Below are 24,447 nucleotides of genomic sequence, written 5' to 3'. Positions count from 1 at the left end.
GCCCATTACCCAATCACCTTCCACACACAAGACTTTTGGAGAACACTTTAGATTTAAACCATAGCAAAGGAAGAACCCATTCTTGCTTTATCCAGCTTCTAGAGGCCACCTGCATTCCTGGGTTCACAGTTCCTTCCTTCATCCTGAAAGCAAGCGCCAGCAGTCAAGTCCTTCTCATGCACCATTTCCCCAGTTCTCTGCAGCCTGGAAACATTCTCTGCATTTAAGTATATGTGTGATTAGATTAAGCCCACCTGTGTAATCCAAGATTATCAAGGCCCTTAGCATTAATCACATCCATTATTTTGCAAATTACATGTTGGCTGGGTACAGGGATAGGTTGGGTTCCTTCTTCCTTGGTAGTCTGTATATCATACACTTCATTTGTTTTCCTTTATTTAGCTTCGCACTTTGAAACTAATACTCAAATCATATCTTATACAAATCCCTCTTGTTACTGAGTTGTTCTATGCTGCTGAAAGCTTAAAAAGAGTGAGTGTACATGTGAGCTTGAAGTTCTCATGCCTTTCCTGGAATTAGAAGCCCTTACAATTTGCAAGCTAAGACCTCCTTAAACTCTGGAAAATATTGGACTAATATTTATTCACCTATTGGCTATCTTCTATGCATTTCTTTTTCTTCTTCCAGAGCATGGTGTACATGTTAGGGCTTGTTCATCCAGCCTCCCAGTATTTTTCTTTTCTGTAATACATCCGATGTCTTTTATTTTTTTCTTTCTCATTTGAGATGGTTTTCCTTCACAATCTTCCAGAACTCTACTAGTTCTTATATGTGTGAGTTGTGTGTGGGCATTTGTGGTTGTGTGTGTACTGTTTTCCATACTAACAAATATTTTACTTTGTTTCAATTCATCTGCGATTTATTTTTTAAAAATTATTTTCTCTCCAGAACATCTTCTTATGCTATACTTGAATCTCCTTATGGACTCTGTACTTTCGCCTTAGGTCACTGTCTGTCTCCTCTTCTGTTTTTCCTCCTTGCCCTGCATTTCTCCGGTAAACTACAATCCTTACCTGCATGGGCATTTTTCCTGGTCTGCTCACCGGGGCTTAGAGTATTGAGCTCTGATGAGTGATAGCAATCATGCAAGTCTCCACTCACAACTCACTAGGGCCTAGGTGGGCCCTTTATTGGTATCAAAAGAAGCAAAGCCACCGGAAGAAAACCTCTGTGATCTTCTTGCTCTGGCCTCTTTAAGATCTTGTAATCAAGAGGTAGAAAGGATCTCGCCCGCCTGCTTGGTTGTGCCTTAATATGTAGGAGTCCTGAAATAGAACGTTAGGCACAGTTCTACAGATGTGAATTTCTGGGAGTCCATGAGCTTTGAAGGGCGACACTGTCCCAGGATCCATCCTGGAGCTCTTCGGTGCTAATCTCCAAGCTCTCCTTTTCCCAAAGGAAATTCCTGTGCTGCTTCTGTTTGGCAAGGCCCTGACCAACCTGAGGCTTCACCTTGTCCTCTAGGACCAGTCTTCTGCAGAAGAGGCAGAGCTGGGAGTGGACAAGAACCAAGATGCCTTCTGGCCACTGTCTCCCACATACTTACGAATAGGCTCACTCCCCTAACCTCACAGCAACATGATATTCCTTAGATTTCTGTGTCACGAAAAGGTGGAGTGTCAACATTTGTTAAATGGTGGGTACCCTGATAAACATTGATTTTAAATCATTTTCTGTACTTCATTTGCAATATTTTATAAATAAAATGCATTTTTTGGCTGTACTGGGGATTGAACCCCAGTGCCTTGTCACTGAGCCACAGCTCCAGCCCTTTTTTTGTTTCTTTGAGATATGATCTTACTATGTTGCTAAACTCCCTGCACTGGCTGGAATTTGGGGTCCCCCTGCCTCAGCCTCCTAGAATGCTAGTATTAAAGGTATACAGCACCATGTTGAGCTAACAAAATGAACCTTAAAGTACCAACCCCATATATTCTGATGACTTACCAAATTTCTTGCTCTCCTCTGATTCCCAGACTTACATACTAAAATGCCTATGGACCTCACAATTCAATGGCACTTTTTTATACTAAACCTGTCCAAAAAGGATCTTTTGGGTTAAGCTTCCAAAATTCTTTCCCTAGGTATTTTCAGTTTTAACAAATGGTGTCAGTATCAACCCAGCTTCTCAAGCAAAAAGCACAGGATTCATTCTTCATGTCCTCCTCTCCCATGTAAAAATGCAATGTGCATTTATGTCACAGGCTCTGTCCATCTTCTAAGCGTCACTGCAGTCCTGTCCTCTCCACGCTTCTGGTGTCTCCCACTTCAGGTCACTTCCCTCCTATTGTCTCTGCCTCCACCTGGGCCCTAACATTCATTTTACCCATACTCAAAATGCTATTTTTTCAAAAGTCAGATTACTTACTTATTTTAGATGCTGGAGATCAAACTCAGGGCCTTGGGCGTGCTAGGCAAACACTGAGCCACATGCCTAGAAACAAAACACTGGTTTTCAAAAGTCAGATCACCATGTTTGTTTGAAGCTGTGTAGTGGCTTCCTCACTGCTGCTAAACCAAAATCCCTCTGATACTGATGTCGGAACTTTCATGTTCACTGTAGTATTATTCACAGCAGCCACAATACGGGAACAAGTTCTGTGTCCATCAGCAGCCGACTGGATCCTAAAAACATGGTACATGTGCACAACAGAATATTCTTCAGCCTCAAAGCTCCAGGGAACTCATTTTTTGATGATGTGGATGAATGTGGAGGACATCAGGCTGAGTGAAATCAGCCTGGCATGGGATCACCCACAAATTCACATCTATATCAGTATAAGTCATATTCCATTCCTCAATTTCTTCATACCAAGAGGCAGCCATATAGGTGGGTCGATCCTTTCCAGCTCTCAGATTGTGGGAGCATGAAGAGGCCGATGCAAGAAGATCAGAGAGGTTTCCTCCTGATGCCTTGACCTGGCAACATGTGGAAGAGAGAAGAGTTGAACTCAGAAGCAGGAGCAATGGCGGTCACCAGGGGCCCAGTCTGAGAGTGGCGGGCGTGGATGGGGGAGGGTGGATGTCAGTCCAGAGGTACAGAGTCTCGGTTAGATAGGAACAGTAAGTTCTGATGTTCAAAGGCTCAACACGCAGACTATGGAAAATAATAATGCATTGCAAACTTTAAAAGAGCTAAAAGAGATAGCTTTCAATGTCCTCAACACGGAGACATTATATTTGAGGTACCAGAATCTGGTTTAATCATTCCATAATTTATTATTCACCATAAATACATATAATTATTATTTGTCAATTGAAAATAAAATTTAAAAATTTTTAAAAGGAGAACTTGTTGATGTCCTTCTTCATCTAACTTGAAAAAAAACAAAAACAAAACACAAAATAAAACAAACTCCCTTACCATAGTCCGTAAGCAACCAGGTGACCCAACCGCTCCCGGCTCTGGGGCTTCACCATCCACACCAGCATCCTTTCTCCTACTCGGAGACTTTTCCTTACCTTTTCTATTTTTCTTCCCTCTGCCTATCAATTTCCTTCCTGCCTCCTACTTCTGCAGAGGCTGCCGAGTATCACTTGGGTATTGAGGGAACATGACCTCCTCTTGGAGAACTTCCAGGGCTGCTTCTCTGACGCAGCAATTCCCTTGCTCCACGTCCGCTTCCGCCAGCACAGCACCCTGCTTACTTACTTCTTCATCACATTTGTCTCAGCCTGTAGTCTCCTTGTTAATGGCTGTAATTACTATGGCAGTCAGTTTACACTTCAAAGAACAGACTCTTGCCTTTATCAATTAATTAACCAACTTACTGAAGCCAGGATTAGTGAATAATAAAACATAGAACCCAGCTATCCAGCTCCAGGCTCGCTCATCCCACTGGCTGGCACACTCAGATGCAAGTGGCTCACACACATTCATCTTTCTGGTCTAAGGAGCTTAGGCAGTCCGCAAACCTCTTCCTTCCAGGCAAAATACAGCTCCTGCTATTTTGAATAAGAATACAGGAAGCTAAACAGACTCAGCTTATGCGTAAGTGATGTACATTATACTCTCAGGTGCCTTCCTTCATGGTGTAGCGTCAGGCAGGTGGTCTTTGAGAGGCCAGGGGTCCTCAACAACCTCCTGCCCTCCATGTCCTGGTTCCCCATCTTCACGCTGAGGAACAAACAGGAAGTGGGGGGAGACTGGCTCAGAGCTGAAGGTCCCAGCAGAGAATGAGGAATTCAGGTCCCACCCCAAAAGAGGACGTCAGAAGTGAAAGTAATTCAAGGCAAAAGTTTATTGATGAGGTTGCGGATGCCAGGAGCAGCTGCCGAGGAACAGGCACGCCACAAGGTAGGAGGGGTGTGACAATGATTCCCAAGGCTTAGGGCACCATCATGCTCATGCTTGGAGGGGTACACTGGTTTCTAAACATCACTGTTTCACAGTCTGGTGTGATCTAAGCCTCTGTTTCTGGGTTGAGGAAAGGTCAGGGGGCTGAGGGCACCCACTGAGCACACGTAGTAAGTTCACAAGGGCTAGCTTCCTCAGGTACACAGAGAGCCATAAGCCTGTGGTGAATATGCAGCCATCAGTCACCCAGGTGACGCCCTATTTCATCCCCACCTCCATCCCTCTAACTCTCCCCACAGCAGGGTTCACATCAATCTCCACTATAACCATTTATGCCCGTGCCAAGATCACCTAGGATGTACCCTCAGCTTCTGTAACACAGTAAACCCCAAAGCAATAGATTCATTTAACTTATTTCACATTGGAATCCAGTCTGGTGTGACCTCTCTTCTTCATGAAGTTGTCACACACGTGTCCTCATGCTTTGGTCTTCTTGCCCCTCCAGGCTTGGGCACACAGGACAAGAAATCTCAGGAGCAGAAGAGGATATGGTGGAGAAGGAAGCCTCTTCATTCCCAGGGCATGATCTGGCCAGCATCTAGTGCAGGAGGTTCTGGCAAGACAGAGAGGAAGCTACAAGAAAAGCTCAAAGCCATGGGTTCCAGGGTAGCCACATGCTCAGCCACACCCTGGGGTTTTCTTACTGTTACAGAAGGGAGCAGTGGAGGAGCCAGTCTCCTACACCCCATTAAAGTGTAAACCTCATGGAAACAGAATTGCTCCATCTTCCTTGAGCCATGGAGCACTGTGCCGGGAACGCTCCTCTCCCTCCGGGTACCTGTCCTCATCCGGTCCCCATTGCCACCTGCTTGGACGACAGCACTACCACCCTGAGTTGTCTACTGGTCCCTCTTCCAATCTGTCTTCCACCTGCATCCGAGTGAACTAAACACACAGGTCCTTTCTGCACTTCATTCCGTCAAGTTCGCTCCGCAGGCATGCTCTTCTGTGCTTCTACGACTTTGCATGCTTACTGTTCCACTCCCTCTTCCGTGTTCTCACAGTCCCTTGGCCACGCAATATACAGCGCTATACTGCTTTGCCATTTTTAATTTGTAAGTCTGCTCTTCTATATGGCAGTCGCTACTAAAAGGGAGGGCACAGGTCACGTTCTGTTCACCTTTCAGCTGTCGGCCCTCCTTTTTCTAATCTGAAGTGACCAGCATTTGAAGGAATAAAGCATCATAATTAGCCTCCCTAAATGCTGAGCAACTGACTTTATCTGGGCACCTAGTGCACCTCGCTGGACACTGGGCAGCCCCTACCCAGCAATCTCTGAATGTCAGGGTGAATGGCAGGAAAGAACTAGAGGTGAAAGTTTTATTTAACGTGAAGTAACTTGAGACAGAGGTAGCGGTAGCTTGGATTTGTTTGTTTGTTTTTTGTGGCAGGGACTTGGAACTGGTATGAGGGTCCTAAAAAAGGCGGCAGTTTGAATGGTACTGTGGATACCAATGGAGAGTGTGCTTAGTGTCCTTGCTCTCTTTCCTTCTGGTTCCTCAGGATTAGTGCCTTTAGTTATGCAGAACAATGGCTTTCATTGCGGCATGACATTCACGCGCGTATCATCCTCTGATCATGTCTCCCAAAACTGTTCTCACCCTCCTCGCACCCTTTATCTTCTCGAACAGTCTCCCTTCTGCTTGCAGTTGTCTTTTCCCCTCTCTTTCTCTTCTAGATTCCACACATAAGAACAATCATCCAACACTTGCCTTTCCGAGTTTGGCTTATCGCGCTTAACACCATGGTCTCTGGTTTCCTGCAAGGGACCTGATTCCATTTGTTAATACCCTATTTCGTGCATGTAGCACCTTTTCTTTACCCACTCATCCACTGCTGGACACCTAGGCTGGTTGCCAGCTCTGCTCTTGTGAATTGTGCTGCAATAAATGTGGATACACAGCATCTCTCGAGATGCTGGCTCTGACTCCTTCAGGGATATTCCAAGCCATGGCGTAGCTGAATCATACAGTAGTTCTATTTTTAGCTTTTTGAGACCCCTCTGCCTTGATTCCCATAGCGGTTGTACTAATTTACATTCCCACCAACAGTGCCTGAGGGTTTCTTTACCTCACGCCCTCACCAGTATTTATTGATATTTGTATTTTTGATGACAGCCATTCTGATGGAGCTGAGATGGAATTCCAGTGTAGTCGTCCTTTGGATTGCTGATTGGGTTTCTTTATCGTGGTTTTTCTTTTTTTGGTGTTTTTTTTTTTAGTTCTTTATATGTTCTGCATATTAATCCTCTGTTACAAGAGTAGCTGAAAAAGATCTGCTCTTGTTCTACAGTCTGTCTCTTCACTCTGTTGACTGCTTCCTTTGCTTTATAGAAGCTTTTTAATTTGATGCAACTCCATTTATCAGTTCTTGCTACTTAATTATTTCCTGAGCCTCTGGCATCCTATTAGGAAGCTGTTGCCTGTGTCTATATCTTAAAATATTTCCCACAAGTTTTCTTTAGTAGTTTCAAAGTTCCAGGTGTGACATTTAGACCTTTGATCTATTTTCAGTTAAGTTTTGTACAGGGTGAAAGACATCTAGTTTCATTCTTCTACCTAGGGATATCCATTTTCCTAGTACCATATGTCAAATAGGCTATGTTTTCTCCAATGTATGTTTTGGTACTTTTGTCAAGAATCAGATAGCTGTAGCTATGGGGGGTTTTGCATTGTTCCATGTCTGTTTTTAATGCCAATATCATGCTGATTTTGTTACTATGCCTCTAGGATATCTTACAACTGGATATCGTGATAACCTCCAGCATTGCCCTTTTTAACTGAGAATCGCCTTGGTTATTCTGAATCTGTTGTGTGCCCCTATGAATTTCAGGACTGTTTCTTCTAGTCCTGTGAAGAATGTCATTGGTATTGTGATTCAGCAAAGTAGCAGGATAAAAATCAACACACAAAAACCAATAGCTTTTAAACACCAATACAAATCCACTGAGAAAGAAGTCTGGAAAACTATTCCATTCACAACAGCTTTAAAAAATGACCAGGAATAAACCTAACCAAGGAAGTAAAAGACCTCTACAATTACAATTACAGAACACTTAAGAAAGAACTTGAAGAGGACATTAGAAGATGAAAAGACCTCCTGTATCCAGGGATCAACAGAATTAATATTGTTTGAACGGGCACATTGCTAACAGAGATCCACAGATACAATGCAATCCCCCTCAAAACATACATCAGTGTTTTAAATCTTTCCTAGATGTGGGGCCGAGGGGGAAGGAGAGAAGGAAGAGTTGAAGGCTGTCAGTCATCAAACAAAAACAGAGTCCTTGTCTTTATTATGAAACCTCTTATCCCCATTATTACACTGATCTGCAGCCACTCTTGTTTGGTTTTTGCTTTATCTTTAAGGAATAATATCCACTTTGCAAGATTATTGTGGAATAAAATTTAAGTAAAATAGGGGGATACATTATATTCTATAATGTATTACAGTGATCATATTATCTGTATTATAAAACATTATACCATTATTATAAGCATATGAGCCAGAATCTATCCTAGGTACCTTTTTTAGAAGACCCACATTGATAACAGAATATATAAGCAATGAGGGATAGAGGGGTCAGTACAAGACATTAAATATCCATGTTCATAACTTCACATACCCAGGATGAGAGCCAGAGGGCTCTCTGAATCTGACTTGTCCCAGCACAGGGAGACACTGTACATGAATCATTAATGCTGTTTCTTTAGCGAAAAGATTTCAGATGTATGCATCATCCATTTCCTTCCCTCACACCAGCTTTTCTTGAATCTCTGGCATATTTGCACACAACATCTGCGGGTATTTTAATCCTTAGAAGAGGGCTGTAGGATCTGCAGTTGAGAGGTAGCATAAAAGTATAAAATATTTGTATGGAAAGCCTCTTCGGACCAACCATCAACTTGTGACAGGCACAGGAGCCCATATGCAGAGCCACCACCTCAACAACTCGGCCCTCCCCCCAGATAACGAGAAACCAGAAACTGCTTCCTGTGCTCAGGCAGCAGTGGGCAAACTGTCACCACTCTCCCCAGTGGAGGTGAAAGTTGAGACAACAAACACCAAAGACATCACACCCAAGTTATAGATGCCCCGGAAGAGTCAACCTGTTCACAACTGAAACACTCACAGAGGCAGAGCGCGGCCCCCAGGCAATCAGAGGTGGGAGACAAACTCAAATTTGTGTCTCCTTTGAGGCAACCACAGAGGAGAGCACAGAACTCTTCCATATGAACAGCGCACAGAAGGAACCCAGAAGAAGATTCCCTGCCTTCCTTATTCTGTGCCTCTTCTTACACAACTGAGAACAAGGCTGACAATAGGCCCCCTGCATTGCTCAGCTGTGAGAAGTACTATTTCCTAACACCTGTGAGTTCAAGCCCACCCATGCCAGCTGGCTGGGCATAGAAAAGAAAACACCCTAGGCAAAACCCCCAGCTTTCCTCATCTGAACCAAGTCTGCCTGTGGCTGACCGGAGTCCAGAGCCCACTCCTGCCTGTTCTCAGCAGATCACCGAACCTCCTACATCACTGAGAAAACCTAGGCCAATAGTTCTCAAAACCAGGATTCTGGGCCAGTACTGCAAGTATCACCTGAGAGTTTGTCAGAAATACAAAATCTCAGAACTTCCCAGATCCTATAGACACAGAAGTCTGTGTTTCAAGAAGTCTTTCTCGTGCTTCTGATGAGTCTAATACTTGACAGTGACATCTTCAAAAATGAGGTTCTTCTATTTTTCTCCTTGACATTTCCACTAAATTCATTCCTTTCTTCCATGGATTTACATATCTCAAAAGAAGACATTTTGCGCTTCCTGAGCCCGTCCTTTTGCCCTGTGCACCGTGTATCATACTCCACATCAGTTACCAACTGGCTCTCTCATTTTCAGTCTTTCCTGACCGACAGGCTCCTTCTCCTCAGCGTATGTGGGCAATTTTCCACCTAACACCTTCCCTTGATCCTGCTTATGCCCAACCAGCTTCTAGTCTTACCTTCATTTTGCCCACAAAAATACTGAAAAAGTAAATTTTATTGCTATCCTTTCTTTCTCGGCTGCCATGCATGCTTCTTTCAAGTTTTATGTATTTGTCATCTTTATCACTTTTTAATATAACATTCACTATGCAAAAAACACTGTACCAACAGAGCCAGAACGTCACCAACACATAGCTGGGTATTCCTCCCCAGACTTCTGCCTTCCTGGGTAAATGCAGTGCAGTCTGAGCCCAGTCTCTGGACTGAGTCAGCAGCTGCTGGAGTTCAGGATATTGATTTATCCAGAAGTCTTCTGTCAGTCTTCAGGACACTTGCATTTTGGGTAGCATGTGTCTTTGATAACCAAACCTTCTCCACGGCTCAACTCCTGTTTTATTTTTTTCAGAATAATTCTCTACTGTACTTTCACTTGCTCCTACTTGCTTGCTTATCTTGGGCCTTCTCCCTCGCTTGCTCTTCCCTCTCTGACTCTGCCTTTATTCCTTAGTCTAAGTCCTTAGTTCCAGATAAGATTGACACTAACTCATCACAGTATGCTTGGTCTGGAAAAGCTCACTTTTTCCCCTACTTCATTGCTCCTTGCACGTATGAACTCCATCTACAACTGCACACGCAGGTTGCTGACTACACACACATTGGTAAAGATGCTGGGCAGTGTCCACTTGGCACTTGTCCAGTGTGTTTTAAACTCACTCTGCTCAAAACTGAGGCTGTCTTCTTTCACTTCATGCTTGGCTTTGTTGTCACTGTCCACGGCATTACCATTCATCCAGCTGATCAAGTCAGAAACCTCTACATGATTCAGGCATGACTTCTTCCCCCTCCAAATCCACATTCAACTCAGCACCAATTCCCACTATTCTAGCCCACTACTGCTCACATTTTCCTCTTCCTTTCCATTTCACAGCTCCCCCCTTATTCAAGTCCCTCAGCATTTTTCACCCACCACACTCTGAAACTTTCCTCACTAGCTTTACAACACCCAGTCTCTCTTACCAAACAACCTCAATACTGTCCCTTATAACCCCACCAACATACACATCTGTATTCACATTAGTTAAAAAAACTTCAATGGCTTTCATTTAGATCCTTCACGATCTGACCCCTGACCACCTTTCAAACTTAGTTTTTCCAGCTTTTTATTCAAGCCACATCTCCACCCACACCTGCTCACCTGACCTGCACACCCCATGAACACTTGCATTCCTTCAGTGTATCACTCTGCGTCAAAATGCTGAATAATAGTCCACCGCATGGATGCATCATAATTTACTTATTAACTCAGCTACTAAAGGATGTCCTTGGTTGCTTCTGAGCTTTGGTAGATTTCTTTTCAAATAAAGCTATTATAAACATTTCTGTGGAGGTCTTAGTATAGATACTAATATCCATATAAACTATATGGGAATTTATCCATATTATGGTAACACTATGGCTAGCTTTGCAAGAAACTACCAAGATGTCTTCCAAAGTGGCAGTACCATTTTGTATTCCCATCAGTAATAAATGAGTACTTTTTGTTGTTGCTCTGTATCCTTGCCAACAACTAGTATTACCAGTTCTCTGAATATTGGCCATTCTACCAAATGTGTAATGGTGTCTATCACTGCTTTAACTTATAATTCTCCAATAGCAAATGATGCTGGACATCTTTTCAAATGCTTATTTGCCATCTGCATATCTTCTTTGCCAGGGTGTTTGTTCATATCATTTGCCCATTTCCTAATTGGATTGTTTTCTTATTGTATTGTTTTTAATGTTTCTTGTATGTTCTTGGGTACATCTTTTATTAGATATGTTCTTTAAAAATATTTTATTCAACTCTAGGCTTTTTTTTTCATTCTAGAAACATTGTTTTTCACAGAAAATAAGTTCTGAATTTTAATGAAGTCTAATTCATCATTTTTTACTACCATAGGTCTACTCTTGGTGTTATACTAAAAGCTCAATGCAAAAATGAAAGTAGCCTAGGTTTTCTCCTATGTTATTCTCTAAGAGTTTTATACTTTTGTGCTTTGCAGTTAGTAATCTGATCCCTTCTGGCTTAATTTTTGTGAAAGAAATAAGATTTGTGTTCAGTTTTACTCGATGCACTTAGGTGGCTAATTGTTGCAGCACCATTTATTGACAATGTAGAGCTTCCTCCATTGAATTAGATTTGTCTTTTGCCAAAGATCAATTGACTATATTTTGTGCATAAATTTGGGGGCTATTTTATTGCACTGATCTGTTCCCTCTTTTGCAATACAACTGGTTCTGGAGTCTTCCAGCTTTAACTGTTGGTCTCTTCCCCCTCTCTTTCCCTTCTTTACCCTTCCTTTTTCTCCTCCTCTTCCTTCTTCCTGGCTAAACAACACAAAGTCTGGATAACAGCAAATTCCTCCACTTCACCCTACACTGTTTCTAGCCAGTATGAGGCTGCTGAGAGACATGGTTTCTAGTTTTCAAAGGCCTTAATGGATAATCAAGAGGAGGGAACTTGCTGATTACCTAACATGTTTTTCATTAAGTTCAGTACCTTTTAAACAGTAACTCATTTGATCCTCTCAGTAGCCTATGAAGTAAGTACTGTCCCTAACTCTGTATGCATAAAAAGATTCAACATAGGAGAGGCAACTGAGCCTGCCTCAAATATTAGAATCTAGATTTGGTACTTCTAAGGAAGGCACAATTCCATAACTCCTAAAATATCTTTGAGTTAAATTACCCAAACTCTATATGATACATTTTACCCAGGGTTTTACTCAAGATACCAAACAACAGACACTGCTCCAACATTCACCGAGACCAAACTTCTACTTGCCAGTCATCACTTCACTGTTGCTGGATTGTGGGGAATCTGGGGGCTTCTGGGAGAAGTCTTGGCTGGCATGGGCAATCAGAGAGCTTAGGGAAGCATACTCTTATCAGCTGGTGTGATAGCATTTTAATATTTTAACCACTGCTATAACCATTGGTATACCAGTGCCAACTTGCCGAAAACTAAATACAGAAGTATCATTTTCAGTGCTAGGAATGGAACCCTGGGCTTCCATCATGCTAAGCAAATGCTCTACCACTAAGCTACATTCTCAGCCCTCTAGAAGTCTCTAGGGCTCCAAACCTACAATTATGCAGACACATAACCAAAATTAATCACCTGGAGGTATGTGACCAAGCAAGCTTTACAGAAGCAGCATACCCATTTCTGTTCCTCATGATTGGCAATAAGTGTAATAATGTTGATTCAGTGCTTCTCAAAGTTCTAGCCCATGCTCCCTGCAGTGTTTTAGCTTCTCTACTATACACAGATTGTTTGATGAACCTTTTCATGTTGTGAACTATGATACCTGGAATTTCAGTATGGTAAATAAACACAAGCTAAAAGATGTCCTCTACTCTTCCAAGAGCTCATAATGGTCTACTCATGAGCACTGTAGACTCACATGTGGCAAGGTCCAAGGTACACGGCACATCACACCAAAAAAATTCATCGATACCACAATTTATTGGAATGATGTTGTGAAATGATGTGTTTAGTCCTTCCTTTCAATAAATGATTGAAACAAAAAGTGATTTTAAAAGTATCATAGTTTTATAATTTAAAACTTTACATAGAGAAAATACTTCTCCTTACAGTGATAAGATCCCATGTTGTATATACAAGCCATTATTGGAAAATAGTTGAAAATTATGCAGAGAGGAAAAAAAGGCATGAAAGTGCCAAGAGCTAAGGCATGCTAAAGCACACATCTGGCGGGTCACGGCACAACCCTAACCATGGCTGTAAGAAGTCACGTTCTTAACCTTTGAACATTCGTCCAAGAGAGCCTCTTGCACAAGTAAGACTGTGAAAAGTCCGGACATCTCTCCACACAATTCTCCTTCCTCTTTCAATTTACACTGAAGTGTTTTATAGATAATCAAAAATGAGATTAGCAAAGTAGGATTATAATAAAAAGAAGCTAGGGATACGTGCAAAGTGTAGTAGACTGAAATGAGTTTGCTCTTGTAAATTAAAAAGTAATTCTGAATCGTATTTTGGAAACAAAACTGACCCTAGGCAGGAATTTTGTGTTTCCTTGACATGAATGTGAATGCTTCTCATTCCTTCCTCGCTGGGCTCTCTAGAACATGCTTCTTTCATCTAAAGAAGCAGAAAATACTATGACTGTAAAAGATCTTATGTTGCTATGTTTGCAGAGCAAAATAAATTTTCCCAATGGCAGCAGTCTCAGTTATTCCACAAATAACTAACATTTCAACACCATGAAGTTGCATGTGGAGAAACTGGAAGATAAAGTTGAGAACCGGCCTTCAACCCTGAGGCCACTCACCCTTCCTGGCTCGCAGTGGTGATGGCGATGCTGGGGAGCGTCGTCAGAGGCAGCGTGGTGGGTCTGCAGAGCCCATCTCCCTCGGGGGTCCTCGCCCTGTCGCTCTGCCGCTGAGACAGTGGTGGTAACTGTAAGTTCCCCGAGCAACACCTCCTCCCTCTCCACAGGTCGATCCCAAGAGTGTTACTGGAAGAACTGTAGGATTTACTCAAGCTGCATTCAAAATAATCTCTAACATTCTGGAAGAACCACAGGGAAAGAGGAAAGAAGAAAAGAGAATGAAATTCAAATTTTAAAATACTAGCGTGAAATAAGAAAGGAAACGATCAAGCTGTCGCTTATGAATTTGCGATCGATTTTCTCACAGTGGGAATCTAATGCTGATGCGAAAAGCGTGGGTCAGTGGGGTGCTGATCTCAACTCCTAAGCACCTGTCAGGCTCGCAGGCCTGGAGCGCCTCAATGACGTTGACCAGAGTGGCACACAGAGGGGAGGGCAGATTCACTCTTTTCATATTTCTTTTTTTTTAATTTGCTAGAATGAAAATTGATAAATTACAAATATAGTCAAGAAGTCAATGTTATTCTGCAACACAAAAACAAACTATAATCAGATATGAAGTTCCTTGTTCCATGTTTTAGAGTGAAAATATTTTCTGTCTTAAGACAGAAGCGTGTTGATAATTGTGGGCAACTGGCTGCTCCTGTTTCTACTTAAAAAGTCTCTTGGTTGGAGATTTTGCTTTGTTCTGTTTTTGTCAAATTCAGTAAGCCCTCATAAAAAGGAGAGAAACGGTCTATCCAGTCCTAGACTGACACACTCGACCGCGTACCCCGACTTATGAAGGGAAAAGCACTGTGTTGTAACCATGATCACAGTTCTTATCCTTCCCACACCTCTCAGGGGTCCCAGTACTGTGGGAGTGGGATTCCCAAGTGAGTCTCTGTCTTGTGCACCATTCATGTCTGCCCAAAGGCAGAAATGCAGTGTCCAAGGAGAGCAACCCGCACCTGAAAAGCTGTGATTCCCCCGCTCCATACTTAACAGGAAATAACGCAACTCTCACCATCAGGCCAAGGTTGCTCACTGAAAATCATCCTAGGGCCCTAGCAAAACAGGTCACCAACATCAGCCCATCAAACCAGACTCAAGAGGACTGAGACCTGGCATCCTAAAGTGGAAGCTAACACAAGTTCTCTACGCCTCTCCTCCACATAACCAACACTACGCCAGTTCATATAAGAATAATAAACCTAAAGCTGAGGGTCTTGCTGAGTTCACTCAACAAATATTTGATGCACATTTATTGTAGCTTTGCACTGTGCTACTTAAGAAGGATTCAATCACAGAAAGAAGCCTGGCATCTCCTCTCACAGAAATGCATTCTGGCAATTGACACGCATCTGATCCACACAAGACCATAAGCTGATGACAGAAATCTGGGCAAGAAAAGCCTGGAAGATTTTCAAGAGTCCACTCTTCCTACCCAGAAATGGGTTATCATTCCATTTTCACATGCTTGACTTACAGTTTTGAAATATCACGTATTTGAAGTTCAGTAGAACTACAATTCAGTAACAGGAAGTAGACAATGATCTAGAATTTTCTAGGGTATGAAATATCCTTAGAATATATCAGGCTTATTGCTTAGTGACTTGTTATTACAGCAAATCCACTGTGGGCCTAGCATCACCTAGGCCTGTGTGTGTGTGTGTGTGTGTGTGTGTGTGTGTGTGTGTGTTTGTATGTCTGTCTGTGTGTGTTAGAAATTAAAGTCTAAAGGGAAAGCTTAGAATATATGTTTCTTTCTTAAAAGACTGACAAACTAATTGAAAAGAAAAACCTTCCTAAAGAGATTTAAGGACAAACTAAAAGCCAGAAATCATAACTGTAAATAATCAGTCTAGTTCCAAACACACACATAAAAAAAGTTACAGTTAGTTACGTGGAAAGCAGTTTCAAACATGCTATTTACTTCTTATGAGAGAAACATCATCTTAAAGAACAGAAATAAAGATATCATTTAGCTAAACCACTAGTGCCTCCTAATACAGTTATTGGACATTTTTCTCTTTTAGGAATGGAAAATATTACCAACCAGGTGTAGTTGAAGTAAAGAAGCTAAATGGGTCCTTATTTTCTACTTGTTATTTGAAATGCAACTAATCACTCCTGCCACAAAATATCTCCCACTTTAACTTTCCATGAAACTTGAACTTACAGACTTGAAGTCATTCTTTGAATTAAAAGGATTTCTTTAAGAAGACCCCAGTTAATATGAAATGCATTGCCACGAAAGAGAAGATTAATGGAGTAGCTTTTCAAAAACTAAATTAAATACTGGAAACACTGATATTGTCTTTAAAACACTTATTAACTCCTGCCGAGTTATTCATAATTACTTAAATTCTATAATTCATACCTGTAATTTATACTACTCTCCTCCCAAATTATGAACAACTTCAAAAGCTAAATGGAATTCAGTCATTTCTCAAAGGTTGACATTGCAGTCTCAGTCTTATTTTCCTGTTTTAACCAGTATGACCTGGCCACATTCATGCCAGTATCAGGGATTTTTGAGAATGGAACATTAATCTGAATGCTGTCTCTGGAAATTACAACTTTTAAAATGCATCCTAATTTGCAAATGTACCCGATCACTGCATAATCCCTCAAGAAACAACCTAGTTTTGGATTAACTGTAACTTCCTGTATACATATTTGCTTACAAATCATTATTTTTGCTAATGTACTTACAAAGAGTTATCACAAAGAAAAAGCTAGAGTGAAATCCTGCATCTGTGTAGGAGAAGCTTGTAGGGAAGAGGGCAAGGGGACACAGAAGGGACCGATTTCTGTCCATCCTCATATCAAGGCCAAGACACCTGTCCAGGTTTTTGTGCATAAGTAACAAAGGGTTTATTGCTATTGTTATGTTTGTGTCTTTGGTCTAGTTCAGTCATTTTGAGAGTATTCCTAATTTACTCCTTCCAGTTAAACTCACAACTAGAAAATAGACAAAGCGTTTCCTAAAGGACATGTGGTGTTTGTTCTTCGGGTCACATCCTATTTGGACCACAGACCAGTGATGTTCAAACCCTGTGAAACCACAGATGGAAATGACAGGAGGCATCCATGGGCACAGAGAGCCCCATCGAGGCTAAATATCAAGATGGTCCATGAAACAATAACAAAAGTAATTTTTCCTTTGAAAAAATGTGATTTTATCAAGACAGTCATCCTCAATTCCAACCATTGTTTGCCTGGAAGTAATTCTTGTCGCTGTTACTGGCTACTTTCACTTCTTCAAAACAATTTCCTAATGTCCTTGATTAGAAATGCAAAACTACAACTAGAACACGGACCTGGATATCTGTGCTTCTGTTAAAATTGTATATGCACACTTACATACGTACCTATTACGTGTAACTACACATCCATGCATACATTAACATATATAATATATATTCATTCTCCCTCTTTTGCCATATACTGGTTCTTCTCTCCTCGACCTTTTAGTCGCTTTTCAACACCTCTCCACGCCTCCAGCTCCCTACCCTGTAAATAATCCCGTTAGTCACAATTGTGCTCAGTATTTGGATTGCATTTCATTTACCTCTTACTTCTAGAATTTATTTCCCAAATGCGGAGCACTGAACGCCCACTGTGCTTATGACATCCATCACACCTAGTCTCCTACTGCAGGCGCCTTCCCACTACAGCAGCATAGCCGGCACTCGGGTTCCATTCACCCTCGCATTCCCGACACCAAGCATTGTCTGCAGGCCGGAAAGGCCGCTGCAGCCTCTGCTCCGTTACCGGAAGTGTTCTTTCCTCAGACTCTCACAGGGCCGGGCTGTTCTCTGCACATCTGTCAGCCCCTCACACCCTCCTCCCACAAATCCCGGTCCTCACCACTCAGTCGTGCTTCGCACCCCTGCCCAGCTTCATGTTCTCTGGAGCCCTTATCATAGCTGGATTGTTTTATAATTCATTTCTCTTTCCCCCGGGACTGTAAGCCCCAAAGGGATGGAGACATTATGCTTCATCTCGCTGACTCTCTAGCACTTAGAACCGTATTTGACTCAGGTAGGTGACACATTAACATTAAATGAATGTTAAGTTGCGGAATAAAATTTTTGCTGAATTAAAATAACACCTAATGTAATAGAACGTCCCTGACTTATGGGTGAAATTTTCTGTCATGGGTATGGAAAATGAAACATAATCTGCTGACCTGGTGCTGTGGTAAGGGAAGAACTGGCTGTAAAACATGCAGTCTGATCTCCTGCCCTGTCCTGAAAGGCCGCGTGTGGCCCACCAGGAACCCGGGCGAGCCACGACAGGGCTGAGGGCACCACTGCGCATTCCCTAACACAGGAGTCACATTCAAATTATACAGAAGCGGGTGTATTTTTATTTTAATAATACATTTTATTCAGCCCATCATTCTAAATTTTATTTAAATTTTAGTTAGCCCATCATTCTATCTAAATATTATCATTCCAACACACAATCAATATCATTATTAAACATATTCATTTTTAAATATTTGCAGCATATGTTTAAAATTCAATGTCTACTTTATGCTTATAGCATACATATTTCCATCCAGACTAGTGCTTAATAATCACATGTTGAGAGGCCACCTTCCTGACTAGGATAAATCCAGGGAGTACTGATCTAGTCTGTTTTAGGCTTTCTTTTTTTATTTTTCAGGTTCTTGCTAACAGACTTCTTTCTCTTTTAATTGTGGCAACCATTCCTTCAGGATTATTTCTCTTCAGGATACGGTGAGGAAGAAAGAAATGGTTTGACCTTCATTTGTGAACACTGCTCAGTTTTAATCTCCCAAAACTAGACTCTTAAGAGCACACTGTTTGTAAATAGTATTAAGTGACACTCCCAAGCTCTTTCTTCTTTTTTTTTTTTTAAGGGAAAAAGAATTTCTAAATTCCAGAAGTTTCTCTATGCAGATTCTAAGCTGTGCACGGAAATCTGAACGTAACTTTTTGTCACTGGTATGGAGAAGTTAGCATATAACAGGGGGCATTCCCTTTGTGCAGGTGCAGGGAGAGAAGAAAACAGAGATGCTGTTATAGGCGAGGAAAAAGAACAGGTGGACCAGGTTCTTCAACACAGAGTGGAGGTGCCAGTGGCAAAGGGGTGGGTTTTAGAGGCCAGACCCTAACAGCACACCAAAATGTGGCTCTGCACACCAGAAGCTCACAGCCCTGGGGGCACAGGAGGACGCTGGGACTGAGGACCAGCACCCTGCCAAGGGTTTGCTGCAGCATAAGGTGCAGGCCAGGAAGTGAGTCCTCAAAGATATGAGCAGGGCAGTCAGCTGGGCTAAGTCTTTAAAGGACCAGAGAGGTTGGAGTGGCACCTGGGCAGTGTCTGAGACATTCCACATCTCGTGAGCTGAGAAGGTGCACTGCTCTTGCCGACAGCACCGTGCCCTGCACACGTGCCACTACCCCAGGCAGGGCTGGTGCAGGGCACACACCGACAACAAAGACCTGGGAACACGAGCCACTCTGAAACTGGATAGCAGCAGAGCCAGTGGAAAAGGCCAGTGCAGTAGACAATGCCACACACCTCTATTCCCCTTCCACTAGGGCCTATCTATGCATTTCCAGTAAACACCCAAGAGAATCTAATTGCTGGCAGCAAAGGGTCCTCCATTTGCCCACACACCAGGTAACTTGAGGGAAGGGGTAAGAGTTGAAAGGAACCCTGAAAGACACACATTTTCCAAGACAGCGCTTCCCATTAATTGGCAAGTTCAAACCCCTCCTAGGCCCTCCCCAACCTGTGAAACAGGAGCTTTATAGTGTGGTGAGTAATTCCCTTTCCTCCTTCCCAGCCTTCTTTCCTTTCGCACAGTGGCATACAGCTTCTAGCTCAATTACAAAAATAACTGGGTAAAGAATAGATCATTAAAGACACACTAATGGGGGACAGCTCAACTGAAAGCAAGGAGATAATTAATCTCAACTGGCCAAAATCTAAAGCTATGAAGATAATGTTTAGAGACCTCTTCAAATGATTTAGAGCAGGGCTTCTCAAACAAAATCGACAGGCATAGGTCCTCAGAGCTTGTTAAAGTACAGCCTGATCTCCGCGTCTGAGCTGTGGCCTGTGTGTCTGCATTTCCAGGAAACAGCTGGGAGAAGCTGATCCTCGGGTAGCAAAGGTCCCAAGGTGTGTACTACAAACTTCGTAAGAGTAATTGCCCACCGTGGGAGTGACTTCTAAGGGCTGGCTGTGCCTGGGTCAAAGCATGGAGCAGCAGGATCAAGGATGGATCATACAGCAGAGAAGAAAGAAGTAACTGAGAGTGTCCACATGAGCTGGAGGCTGGTGGTTTTGTGACTGAAACTACGAAGTTGAAGCCCAGCCCCTCAGCAAGCTACAGAGAGGGACTTGTTCCTGCTGACTGCCTTGTGGAATGCTGGGTCCAGGTGCTGGCCACGCCCAAGTCAGCAAGAGACCTAACCACAGAGTGGAGGTGTTACACGCCCTCCCTTGTCTGCCTTTGCATGGAAAGAAATCGTCACATAACTTCTTTATGGAGCAAAGCACAGGGGGAACACAGTAGATTCTACTCACATCATCTGCAGTCACAGTCATCACACTCCTGCTCTTCTTCATTATAGAGGTGGGAAAGATGTCCGTTAGCAAGGCTGCTGTTTAACGCAGTTGCACTGATAATTGTTAAGACCTACAAGAGAAAAAAGATACAATAAAGGTACAGCTCCATACCTTTAAACAAAAAAATGTGGCATCTTCTCAAAACTCACATTTGAAAGGTGTACAATGCCCATGTATAAGCAGATAACACAATTTGCCAAGCCAATTAAATTTGACATGCTGAGAAGGAAGCTCACAAATTATCTAATCCAAGGGGTTGGTACAAAGACATTTGGGAAGAGAGAATAAACAAAATAGAGGGTAGCAATTAGGCTCCCAAATAATCAATGACCATAAAGAATATAAAATAATATGCATTTGCATAAAGCTTTATAGCTTACGAACTACCTTCCCATAAAATAGTTCATTTGGTCCCCATAACATCTATAAAACTATTTGCATGAATTTTTTCTAAAGAGAGAAGAAAAGGCCAGAAAAGTTATTTGGCCACAGTAACACCATTAAACAATATCAGATTCAGAATTTTGAAAATATAACTCCTTTGTACTGTCAAAAAGAAAAAGTAAACCATTACCAAAAAATGCCCATTGGGGAAAAATCATAATCTCAGTCTTTACCAATAGTTTAAATCTTTCAATTATGTAAATACATAAAGCATTTGTCATAGGTAATATTAGCAACCAATATTCAGAAAAAGCTAGAACTTCCTGGTTTAAACCATCAACCTGGCTCTTCTGTGGTAGAGATGCAGCAGTCACGACATCTGTTTTATGTAGGTCATTGAAAGAAACAGAAAAGTTCAATGACATTACCAAAGTTTAATTGCACACCCTGGTTCTGCAGGTCCAGAGGAACACTAGTCCCTGGTTTATAAAAGCTCAAGCTGTTAAAACAGGTTCAAAATTAAATTCCTGTCATGCAGTAGATGAAAGGAGAATAGGAAGAATTCTGAGTCTGCAGAATTTAACTGGAGACAGACACACCATACAATGATCAAGTCCGGGAAGCATCAGTCCATATGGCAGTTTCACAAGATTTGGGTATAAAAAAGCTCCTGTACTGTTGCTGAGCCAAGAATTCCTATATATTGCTCACTCTTTATATTTAAAAGCTTAATCTATGCCTGATTTGAAAAGGCTGCCTCTCTAACATGAAGATATATATAGATTAAGAGCATGATGGAATTATAGCTATGTGACTAGGAATACTAAGTAGTGGTATTGTATCATCACCCGGGAAACCAGGGTTGAATGTCTAACACATAATTTGACTATATTATGCAGAAGTTGGCAGGAAAACTGACAAAGTAGATAAGAGAGCTGGGGGAGGGAGAAATTTTCCCTTTGCCTTTGTAAGTGCAAGGGAGAGAATCTCGGAGGTTCTTCAGGTATTTGATTCAACCTGTCAAGGAAAAGAATTTCCTCAGAATACATCAAGGAGTGACTACGAATGCTGTGCTCTTCTAATGCCAACCAAAACACAGCAGGCAGAAGGTAAAGCCTATACTCTACGGCTACTTGAAACCAAGCAACAGTAGGTCAGGACCAGACATTTTATCACAGAGTTCCCCTTAATCTCAAGTTTCTTTATAGGGCTTACCTGGAAAAAAAAAAAAAGTTTATACTTCTAAGTTTTTTTTAAGCAAGAGTAAATTCAGCTCTAAATGTGGTATATATATATATGTATACACACTCAATGGCTATAGCCCTTTGAAAATGTGAATATAAGAAAAATATTAAAGAAAGGAAAACAGTAAAAATTGATTCTGGGTTTTTGGAGATTTTCTTTTTGCTATTAAATAATGGGTAGAACGTGTTCAGTGAAGATTATGTAGAACTATATGGTGTTCAAAAATAGAGAAAAAGATGTAATGTGTCAAGAATGTGATACATATAGGAAGATACCACAGTAAGGAAACTTATGATAGCCAGAGAAAAAAATGGTCCAGAGGAATATCAGCAGATCTTGTTGACAAGCAAGAGTATTTCTGTGAGTCCTCAAGCATGAAAATGAATTCTTTTTTTTTAAGAAAGCCAAGTTTTTGTGTGTGATTTTTTTTCAGTAGCGGGGATCGAACTTGGGACCTTGCGCTTGTGAGGCAGTTGTGGCGCCACTTTGCTAAATCCCCAGCCCTGAATTTTATATTTTATAATTCACTGAGTGTAAGAGTTCGCTGAATGAATTCCTGTCTTCAACCAGAAACATGCCCTAGCTAAGAAAAAGCAGGATTACAAGTTACAAGGCAATTTTCCAAATGTTCTACAATAAAATATGTTTATATTCAGAAAAAAACCCAACATCTGTTATAGAAGAAAAGAAGAAATAAAGCAAGAAAGACAGATGTTTTTCCTGCACATTCCTCATCTGCCCCTCCAGACCACACTTCCTCCTTCTCCAGCCTCTCCTGTGCCCTGGGAGGCCAACTCTAGGTGGCTGTGCCCAGGGCTCCACCAGCATTCCCACCCCTGATATGTTCGGCCAGTGGGAGGCAGCTAGTTTCAGAGGATCTCTCGATGACCAGAGGAGAACCATGGCTAAAGTCCTGCACTGTCAAAGTTACCTCCTCAGGCACCATCTTTAGGCACAGAACTGGTAGAAACAATGGTTTCCAACTGTTGTTAGCATCAAGGTGATTCATGGCGCCATCTTGGTCATGCTCAACCTTGGTTCATTTTGTAAACACCTCTTACCTTAATCTCTCTTTCACTCCCTTTGGGATTTCAATCTGTTTCTCATTAGAGTCCTGCCTAATAAAGGCTTGATCTCAAGACATAGAAAGCCACAGGGTAATTTTTAAAATATCCCCTCTCAGTGCCTAGCATGGTTACTGACACAGGTAGTGTCTCCACAAATTATTGTCCCAAGAATAAATGGTTCCAAGTCAAGTCTAGTTAAAGTTCTTGAATGGTTTTAGTACTCTGGGGAAGTGCCAACAGGTATTATCTCAAGTTGCTTTCATGAGGCAGAAATAATTTTATGTCCTCACTCATGGATAGCAATTTTGATTTTGTTTGGGAATTGTAAGAAACATAACAGGGATTGTACGTATTCTATAGCTGCCGATTTTTCAGTCTTCTTGCCTTTTGTGTAGATAAACACAGACAAAGGATTTACTTTGTGCCTTTTAAGCACTCTGCATAAGTGATTTCAAAGATCTCTTAAGAGCATCAACCAAATGAGGCAGGCATAATTATCCCGACAGATATGGAAATCAAGGCTTAGAATGGTAATGAAACATGCTCAAGGTGACGCTTTCCACAGCTTAAGATTGAAAAACAAAAAAACTTCTAGTTCTAAAACCAGGCCTCTTAACCCATCACCATACAGCTGGCTGGGTCTTACTAAGCTCTTTGTAAGGTGGAAGTGAGTGAAATAATTTCATTTTTTTATTTCTTCTGATGTTGGAAGTACAATATAGGTTGATTAATTTTCTAGAATGGTGCTCTTAACAGTAGAAAGGAAAACAGTATTTTAAAATATACTGAAGTTTTAAAATTTGTCATATTTAAGAACAACATTGTCAAATAAGAGGTTACATTTTCTTAATTTAAGATTATTCTTCCAATATAAAATTTACTTCCCAGTACATAGAACATAAAGTATTTTGTTAAAACATTTTAAGAATGTCTAAAGTGATAAGTGTGGTGACTATAAATTTGATTTCTCACATATTTCAATAATTTATTCCCCAACTTAAAAGATTTTTTTAAATGTGTATTGAGCATTCTGTTACATCCAAGCACTGTGATAGTATTTATCTAATTTCACCTTTTCTGCATTTCTCTTTCCTCATGTGATTTAAACCCTGAAGTTAGGAAGAGGACCCGCCTGTTATAGCAATTGTGAGAATTTGACTCTTAACAGGTTCTAGTTATCAGCTCTATCAATCACAGCCTGATAGGAATTTTAGTGGATACTCACAATTATTTAAAAACTCTAGGGCCAGGGATTTAGCTCAGCAGTGCTGTGCCTGCCTCACACATGTGTCAGGACCTGAGTTTGATCCCCACTACTGAAAAAATCAAAACAAAAAAAACTAAATCATGATTACATGCTAGACCACACCACGTAGAAAGGAGAAAAATAAAGGTGATATT

At 41.5% G+C, this 24,447-nt stretch overlaps 1 protein-coding gene across 6 annotated transcripts in view; it reads right to left on the bottom strand.

The window, feature by feature from the left end:
* The window catches only part of Pde4b (phosphodiesterase 4B), a 541,549-nt gene that overhangs the window by 424,363 nt on the left and 92,739 nt on the right, over window positions 1-24,447 (bottom strand). For all 6 annotated transcript variants that reach the window (XM_087212653.1, XM_013070989.3, XM_087212650.1 and 3 more), the window contains 2 exons: window positions 20,309-20,420; window positions 13,694-13,932 (listed from right to left, as the gene is read on the bottom strand). In XM_087212653.1, the coding sequence (XP_087068779.1) occupies window positions 13,694-13,932; window positions 20,309-20,350 (281 nt within the window). In that variant the 5' untranslated portion in view covers window positions 20,351-20,420. The remainder of the gene's footprint in view (window positions 1-13,693; window positions 13,933-20,308; window positions 20,421-24,447) is intronic.

The sequence above is a fragment of the Heterocephalus glaber genome, unplaced genomic scaffold (assembly GCF_053883595.1).
Source record: "Heterocephalus glaber isolate CG9 unplaced genomic scaffold, H.glaber_assembly_v1.0 deba00001442, whole genome shotgun sequence".
Lineage (NCBI taxonomy): Eukaryota > Metazoa > Chordata > Mammalia > Rodentia > Bathyergidae > Heterocephalus > Heterocephalus glaber.
The sequence above is the reverse complement of the archived record's forward strand: the minus strand, read 5'-3'. Positions and strand labels throughout refer to the sequence as shown.